Source organism: Corvus kubaryi, unplaced genomic scaffold (genome assembly GCF_017639235.1).
Source record: "Corvus kubaryi isolate FWS band 111438036 unplaced genomic scaffold, C.kubaryi_AGA036_p1.0 47128, whole genome shotgun sequence".
Classification (NCBI taxonomy): domain Eukaryota; kingdom Metazoa; phylum Chordata; class Aves; order Passeriformes; family Corvidae; genus Corvus; species Corvus kubaryi.
The window spans coordinates 1068-9601 of NW_024581318.1; the positions used below are offsets into that span (position 1 = coordinate 1068).

General features: G+C 63.0%; 1 protein-coding gene across 1 annotated transcript; it reads right to left on the bottom strand.

Moving 5' to 3' along the window:
- Positions 1-574: 574 nt before the first annotated feature.
- Positions 575-8062, bottom strand: LOC121672294 (phosphatidylethanolamine-binding protein 4-like). The gene is made up of 3 exons (XM_042044899.1): positions 7945-8062; positions 6796-6912; positions 575-1008 (listed from the first exon to the last, which is right to left on the bottom strand). The coding sequence occupies exons 1-3, from the start codon at positions 8045-8047 to the stop codon at positions 917-919; spliced, it is 312 nt and encodes a 103-aa protein (XP_041900833.1). The 5' UTR covers positions 8048-8062; the 3' UTR covers positions 575-916.
- Between the last annotated feature and the right edge of the window lie 472 nt (positions 8063-8534).

The window sequence follows — 8534 nt, forward strand, 5'->3', positions numbered from 1 at the left end:
CGCAGCCCTGAGCGAGTCATTCCCTCGTGCCTCAGTTTCCCCCGCCTGCAAAATGTCCTGGGGTCCTGCTCCCCATGGTTATTCCAAGGGGAATATTATCCCTGGCCGTGGGCAGGACAGAGGCAGCTTTGTCACAGCACAGACACCGGGATGTGCTGCAAGCAGGACCTGCAGGCAGGTGAATCCCAGCCTCAGAGAAAACTGAGTCTTAGATGAAAGCCTAATTAAGGACCTAATTAAAAGGGAGGTCCGGCTAAGTGGCCAGTAGGCAGAGCTCTGCTGATTTGTGCCTTTAATTTTGGTTTTGCTTTCCAAGAGAAATGGGCTGAGGGCAAAGGCAGGGCAGTGCCCGGTTCCGTGCCCGGTTCCCACGCGGTGCCACCAAGGGACCCCTGGAGAGGCACCACTGTCCCTGTCCCCTCCTGGGTGTTCCTGGGATCACCTACATGAGGGTCTGGCTGGCCACCCCCTGCTCCCACCGCCCACAGGGGTCTGCTCTTCCCATGCAGATCCCAAAATCCCAGATTAAGCCGGTGCTGGCCCAGCCCGGTGCTCGCTGCCGCCCAGAGCCCTGTGTGCTCCATCCAAATTTTATTCGGGAAGCTGCAGGCATCAAACTCGAAGTCCCCAAAGTGCCAGGGGGACATGCAGGGGGTGAGGTCAGAAATGGGGTGGAGGGAGGAGAAGGGGTGATGCCGTAATTCCTGGGATACCCAGGCGAGCTGGGAGAGCTCTTGGCACATTCCCCAGAGGGAAAGAGAACTTGGCTTTGGGAGTGGAGGGGTTGGGGTCGGTGCGGTGGGTCTGGGCTGGGAGCAGGGTGGGTTCATCCTCGGTGTGTCCTGGGGTCCCCTCTGCTCCAGGCAGAGGTGGCTCTGTGGTGTGGGGATGTGCAGGGCAAGGGAGGGATCCAGAGTTAATCCTCGTAGTGTTTGGTGAGGAACTGGGTCGAGGCCACGGGGTAGCCCAGGTGAAAGTTCTCCACGAAGTCCTTCAAGTCCCAGGTGCCTGGGGAGAGAGGAAAAGCGGGTGAGCCGGGCTGGAGGAGGGCCGGAGAGGGGAGCAGCCCTGTGAGGCTGCTGCTCTGCCCCAAACCACATCCTGCACACCCCGGCAGGCCCTGGGGACAGCGGGGAGTCACGGGGACCCCGGCTCTGACTGTCCCGGGGGTTCACGGGGTTGGCTCCTCTCCTGCCCCCTGACATTTGAAGCAAACCTTCCTACGGCTTCCTACGAGCCCACCCCGGGGGTGGCCTGGCTGGAAATCCCCCCGGGGGCGTCGCAGGAGATCCCCCGGCCCCCTCACTGGCACTCACTGAGCTGCTGCTCCACCGACTGCTGGAGCCAAGGGGGTTCCTCATTCCCTCCTCCCCTGCACTCTGCCCTGACCCCAGGATCCCGGAGGTCTGGGGGCAGCTCGTGCTGGATCCAGCTGTGGTTTTTCCCACGTAGGAGGCAGGGAAAGCCTCTCCAGGGCCAAGGGCAGGAGGGATTCCCTCATACCCGGCCCCCGTGGGCCAGAAATTCCCCCTGTGCCCTGCCAGGGTCAGGCACCGAGCCTGGGTCTGGCTGGCGGCTGTGGAGCATCCTGCTGTGACCGGAGGGGCTTTCCCTGGCACCCAAACAGCTCACGCTGCCCCTCCTTGTGGGACACCGGGGAAAAGGGGCCCATTGTTTATCTGAAACCCGCCCTCTCCTCTTCCTGGCTGCTCTTTAATGTCACGCGGCCTCCTGGCAGCCCTTATCTGCTGTCACATCTCAGCCCCGACCGGAGCAGAGCGTCCCCTTTGCTCTTGCAAAAGTGCTGAGCAAAACCTGAGCTGCTGCATCACCTGCGTGGGGTGGTGATGGCTCAGGGAGCTGCTGGGGCTCCCACCTGCTCCCCACCTCGGGCTCTGAGCTCCAAACAAAGCTCCGGAGGTTCTCGCGGTGACGGCACCGCAGCCTGTGACCTCCCGGAGCTGCGAGGGGCCGCGGCCGGGACTCTCCAGGGCCCGGGAAGGAGCTCACGGGAAGCTCGGGCAGGACCCTGCATCCCGCATTCCAGCCGGGATGAGATGTTGGAATGCATCAGGCTGCTGCTGGAGGGTCCCCGGTGTCCCCTGCCACCCTCCGAGGACCCAAACCAAGCTGAGAGCAAGGACGGTCCCAATGTCCCGCACTGGGGTCGCCGCCAGCCGGGACACAGAGCCACAAGCACCTCCATCCCCCGATTCCACCGCGGCAGGAAGGGCAGCTCCTCTCTTCGGGGTCTCAGCCCAACCCCCTCAGCGCTGGGGGTCCCGGTGAAGGTGGCACCAGGGGAAGGAGCCTCGGGGGGAGCCGCTCCCGCTGCGCCCGCAGCCTTCGCCGGGCGCCTTTCATCCGGAGGGTTTCAAAGCGCTTGGAAAACCCCTCGAGAGAGCAGCCCCTGCCACGCGGGACGGGGGTGAGAGCGAGACGCGGCACCCCCGACTCCCAGGGGTGCCGGAGCTGTCACTGATGTTCGCCGAGCCTCCGGAGAGGCGCGGATGAAAGGAGCCGGGGGAGGCAGAGCCTCTGCGGGGCTGCAGGCGCCGGCCCCGGCCCTCGCCCCGCGTGTGGGGCCGGGGCTTTTCCTGACCTACTTTCCTACCTGCCCTGGCACCGGTTGTGCCCGGCCCATCGGGGAAGGGGAAGCCCCGGGGCAGCCGCGGGTGCGGCAAAGGGGGGAGGCACCGGAGGGATGCCGGACTTGGGGTCCCCCAACACCAAATCCAACCCCTCGGGTGCATCCCCAAAGCGGGTGCCCCATCCCGGCGTGACCAACTCCCGGCACAGGGTGACATCCCTGTGCCAGCCATCCCAAATCACCCCGGCTGGCTCCCAGGGCTGGGGACCGTGAGTCACTGGGATCACGGAGCCGGGAAGGGAGCAGGGGCCCGGCCGGGGAGCCGAGGTCGCGGTGCCACGGTCCCCGCTCCCTGCCGCAACAATACGGCGTTTCATCCGTGGCTTGGTCCGTTTTCAAGCTCATTTCCCAAAGGATTAAATCATCCCACTCGGCCCTTATCTGAGCACCCGCCGGAGGAAGAGGAGTGCCCGCTGACACCCACACGTGCGCGGCCGCCTGAGCCCGGAGCGCCCGATGGGGAAACCGAGGCACGAGGCAAGCGCTGGGCTGGGGGAGCTCGGCATCCCTCTGATCCCACAGGTTTCCCAGCGCTGCCGTTGTCTCCTGCCCACCCCCCAATCGCCGGTCCCCTCCTCCCCCGGCCCCCCCGGCTGTAATTTATCAGCCTCATCAGCGGGAATGTTCTCCTGATGGGAGCCCTGATGCTTCTCTGCCAAGATTAATGATGTCCCAGCGGAGGTGGGCGGGAGGCCGGCAGCTGCTTTGGTCACCATTAAGTGACACCCGGGGACTTGGGCCGGCACCGTGGTCTCCCCGCAGCCCTTCGCCGCCTCCCGTCCCAGCCGCAGCCTTTCCCTCCCCGCCGGGGCCCAGTCCAACCCGATTTTCCAGCTGGGTGGATCGGATTGGAGGCGCACGAGGTCGGCTCATGAGTCAATGCCGCGGCCCCGATCCGGAGCTGGAGCTGGAGAAGGATGTGGAGCCACAGGGAGGGTGGCTGGCCGGGCTCACCCCGCTCCCTGCTCCCCAAACGACTTCTTGTTTCTCCCAGGCAAAATTTCTGGGAGGAAAAAAATCCATTCCCAGTTGTAAAACATCTGTCCGGGGCAGGAGGGGCTGTGGGGATGCCGGAGCGTCTCCCCAGCTCGCTGGAGCTGATGGGAAAAGCTGGAAGCAGAGGGATGTACTCGGGTGCAATTAAGCCTCAAGATTTTGTGCTAATTAAAGATCCCCCTCGCTGAAATTTGGGGGGGGAGAACTTCAATCCCCCAGCACCACAACCGGGGTCTGGTGGGTGCCCGAATTTCCCCTGGCTGAGGGATTTCCCGTGGATCGAGAGCCTGCGGCGAGCGCTGCCGCCTCGGGATGCGATGGCGGCTGTGACATTTCAGAGACCACAAATTATTATCTTGCATCTCCCCAAAACACAAGCAAGGCTTGTAATGCTCCTGGCTGCGAGGGAAGTGGGGCGAGTGGCAGGAAGAGCCGTGGGGACACCCTAAATGTCCCCACCTTCGGTCCTGGTGCTCGGTGACAATTCAGTGGCACTGCCAAAAACTGAGGTCAGTCAGACTCCAGAGGAGAAACTGAGGCTCTGAGTTATTTGCCCGAGTTCACACAGAGCCGGCTGGTGCCGGGATTGAGCAGAAACCCTCACGGGGAAGGATCAGGGTGGTTTTTTTCCCCTGATGAAACAACTTTTTTGCTCAAGAGCCGCCCTGCAGAAACACCTCGGCCATAAACAACTCATTTCCACATTGCCACGAGCCACAGGGGGACGCGTCCAGATCCTGCAGCCCTTCCAGCACCCGAGCTGTGCCCATCGGTGCCATCCCAGCCGGGACATCCCCACGGCAGGGTGGGCACTGGAGCCACCGTGGAAATGTCCTCGCTCCCTCTGAGCGGCCAGGCAAGGAGGGAGAAGAAACACGCGTTTCTTTTCCCCACTCGCCGCCGCCCCTCGCGGTTTAAATTCCCTGGGATCTTTTCCAGGAGCAGGGACAGGCGACGCGGGCAGGTCCTGGTTTAGTGCCCTCTTCTGGAGGCTCCGGCCGGGCTCCTGCCATCCCGCCTGGCACTGTCACCTCCCCCGGCTCGGCCACGCTCGGCCCGGGGACCTTGCCTGGTCCGGCCTCCAAAACACATCCCGTGCCAGGAGGGAATTTCTTCTGGGAGCCGAGAAGAAACGCTCTGGTGGGGCTCAGCTGTGCCCGAGGGAGGGATGCCCGGCACAGGGATGCAGCGCTGGAGGCTGGATGCATCCCGAGGCTGGGATGGGCCAGCGCCGCTCCCTGCGCCCGGTCAGGACATGTCCCCTCTCCGGGGCTGGTGATGTCAGGTGTCCCCATCCTTGGTGAGACAGAGATGTCGCTGTCACCAGAGGTGGGACAGAGTAAAAGCAGCAAGGAGGGGTTCATTTGAGGCCAAAGAAGATGGGAAATTCCGAGCAGGGATGCGAACTGTGCCTGCGGCATCGCCGGGAGAACCCGCCCTGCTTCTGCTGCAGGAGAGGAGCAAGGCTGAGCCACGGAGGAGCGGGCTGGGTTCTCATCCAGGATCCTTTGGGATTGGGGTCACTCCCTCCTTGTCCCCACCTTCTGCCGAAGGTGTCTGCTCCTCTCCCCCGTGCGCTGCCTTTGCACCGCAGGGCTCAGCCATGCAGGGCTGGATGCACCAGCGGATCCATCCCACTGCCTTGGGGACGGATTTATTTAAAACCCTTGAGACGCCAAAATCTCATCCTTTGGCTGCTTTTAGGGCTCATTCCTTGGGAATAAAGATGATGGGCTCTCGGTGTCTCAATGCAGCAGCACCGCCTGGACAGGCCGAGGATGTGATGCAGCAGGGAAATGGTTAAAAATAACCTTTAACCAGCTCCTTCAACAGCAGCCCCCGCCAGACCCCGCAGCTGCCTGACAAACGATGCCTGAGCATCGGATGCTGTGGAAAAATATCCGCTGGGTCTTTCCCAGGAAGAGTGGGAAGGGCTGGGAAACTCGGATGGGCTGGAGACAGCCCCGGCTGGGGAATGCCCGGCCACCCAACGCCTTGGGGACAGGGGGTGGTGGGAGGCCTTCCACAGGGTGGCTGAACCCCTTTGGGGGTGAAATTTGGGGGGCTGCAGCCACATATCCTGCTAATGAGAGGGTTTATCCGGATAAAGCTCCTTGCTGGGTGTCTCAGCGTCTCTTCCCAGCTCCGGGATGCTGCGATGGGAATGTGGGGACAGCACGGAGCCCCCTCCTCCGAGCAGGAATGAAGGGCCGGCTCCGCTGGCGGGGGGGGGGGGGGGGTGACATCAGCGGTGTCATTAAGAAGTGGAGCTAATGAGCCAGAAAACAGAGCCACGGGCAGGGAGAACCCGCAGGGAGACTCGCGGCAGCCGCATCCCGCTCCGGCCCCAGGATGAGCACCACGGCCCCGTGCCGGGGGTGGGGGGGGTCGGGGTCTGTCCCAGAGCCCCCCCCGGAGCCAGCCCCCCGCTCTGGGCTGCGCGGTGTGGGTTAAGAGGCACGGCGTGAGTCAGGCAGAGCAGCCCAGACGCACCGACCTGACCTGCCCGTCGAGCCCTGCTCATGTGGTCCCAGCTGGGAAAGTTTTGAAATTTCCCTTGTGGAGGCCGCGTGAGCCGCAGAGCCCCGTGTTCCAGCAGGGCAGGGAGGAGCCCACGCTTGGCACCGGGCAGGACGGATCCCTGCCCAGCCCGGGGTCCTGCAGGCTGCCCCAGGATGAAGCAGCAGCAACCGTGCCCCGGTGTCTCGGGGGTCTCGGCTGCTCCATCCCTGCCGTGTTGGATTTTGGGAGGAGGCAGTGGAAGGGAGTTGGGGAGCTGGGAGTTGGCGGGCGTTGTGTCAGCCCGGTTTGAGCAATCCCTTGCTAAACCTTCTCCACGGCTGATCCTTATCCGCCTGCTCCGAGGTGCCGGTGATGCAACTCCCGCGGCCCGGGCTGGGGGGGATGTGCCAGCGAGGGCTGCATTTCACAGCCCACATCTCTCCCTGCTTCCCATCCCGCTAGCCAGGCTGTTACCAGACCTTTTCCAAGAGTTTCTGCTGCCTGGCAAGGCTTCAACACCTCATCTGTGTCCCCTGTAAGGATCCCTTTGCACCAGAGCATCCCCAGCCTGCCGGAACAGGCGGCGTTATCCACACCCCCTGGAAAAGCCCCTCGGGGCCGGGATCGGGGGCCCAGCGGGTCCTTACCCAGCGAGTCCTGCTCCTCGGGGCTCAGGGTGATGGACTCGTGCGCCGGCTGCCGGTACAGGCGGAACTGGTAGCGGTGGTAGCTGCTGTAGCGTGGGGGCTTGGGCCGGCTGTAACCTGGGATGCAGAGGAGAAGGGCTGAGCATCCCTCCGAGCAGAAATTCCCACTGGAACCAGGCGCCCATCGCCCTCCTCCAGGCCGGGATCCGCTCTCCCACCCAGCTCCCTGCGCTGCGGGCCCTCACATCAGGAACAGCTCAGGAGTTCCATGGGCAGAGCGGCCACTCTGCCCACCCAAAACCAGCCCCTCACCACCTCCCAGATCACCCCCACCTCTCCTCCATCCCCCTTCCCATCTCTGCACCCCTTCCTCGCTGGGTGCAGCCTCCCCTGGGCATGGGACCTGCTGGGGGGTAACAAACCCTAGACCCCCCAGCCCCCCACCCACTGCATGGCCAGCACCCTTGGGCTGCCCCAGGGGGGCCTTGGGGTGCACACTGTGCTCCAGGCTGGGAGGGAGCAGTGCACAGCTGCCCAGATGTGGGGGCTGCAGCTGGCTCGGGGCATCTCCAGCCGGTGAGGACGGAGAGGACTGGTTGTCCCTGGGAAAGAGACATCCATGGGATGCACAGCACCCGTGATGCACAGCACAGCCACCCCTCGGCCTCCATCGGGGACAGGAGGATGTGACACCATGGGACAAGAGGCTGAAGCTCCTGCAGGACTCGGCCACCTGCAGCCAGGTGAGCCCCCAGCCCCTCTCCCCTGGGGTGTGACCTCCCCGAGCCACGTCTGGCCCGTTTTGAACTGAAAGTCTTTGTTCGTGCAACATCACAGGAGTTGTCGGGATTCACCCGCTTTTATCTTGGGTTTTTCTTCTGGGTTTTATCCCTCCCCCCTCTTTTTGCGCTGGTTTGGAGCCTTTCCAACCGCTCGGGAGTTTTTAAACCACTTTTGCCTCTAGAAAAAATAAGAGAAAAAGTGGCTCCTGTTTCAGACAGCTGAGCCCTGGGGAGCTCCTCGTGTCCCCCCCTCGTGTTCCCACCTCGTGTCCCTCCCTTGTGTCCCCCCCTCGTGTCCTGCTGAGCCCGTCCCAGCCAGCACTGGCCACCTCCTTGTCCCATCCCCTCATTCGGGGTCTGCACTCACTTGTCAGGACCTTCCCTCTGATCTTCCCAGCCCTCAGGTCCGAGCCCTGAAAGGACAAAAAGAGGGAGGTGAGATGGAACTGGGACTCTCCAGAGAAACCCATGTGGGGATGGACCTCTCCTGCCCCCCCAGCTCTCCCCAGGGATTTGTTTTCCAACATTTTGTGTGTTTTCGTTGTAAAGATCATTCTGGAGCCACTTCTCTGGGACGGGTGGGAAGGAAGGTGTCGGGAATTTTCTTTGGCTGTTTGGGATTTAGGGGCTCGATCCACAGTGCCCTGGCACGCAGGTGATGCTGCTGTCACCTGCACACTGAGACCAGCAACGGGCTGGAGATCCAGGCCAGGGATTCAGGCTGTGGCACACCGGGAAAGCCACAATAACTCGTTAAAAGCCTCGGTGCTGCTGGGCACACCAAAATTTGGGAGATCTGGCCCATTCCAGGTGGGATTGTGGTGATTTCCACCAGCACTCCCATGGCAAAGCTTTGGCTTCGCTTTCAACAGAAACTCCTGCTCACAGAGCAAGTCCCGCTGGAGGCTTGGCTCTCCATCCCCATCCCAGGATGCTTCCCGGCAGCAGGGAGGCTTT

What these genes read in the sequence shown, in the direction of transcription:
- LOC121672294 (XM_042044899.1), bottom strand. Translation starts at nt 8,047, where the DNA reads ATGGGTTTCTCTGGAGAGTCCCAGTTCCATCTCACCTCCCTCTTTTTG. An exon ending in CAGAGGGAAGGTCCTGACAA is followed by an intron (nt 6,913 to 7,944) that starts GTGAGTGCAGAC and finishes TCTGCATCCCAG; the next exon opens with GTTACAGCCGGCCCAAGCCC. An exon ending in CGAGGAGCAGGACTCGCTGG is followed by an intron (nt 1,009 to 6,795) that starts GTAAGGACCCGC and finishes CTCTCTCCCCAG; the next exon opens with GCACCTGGGACTTGAAGGAC.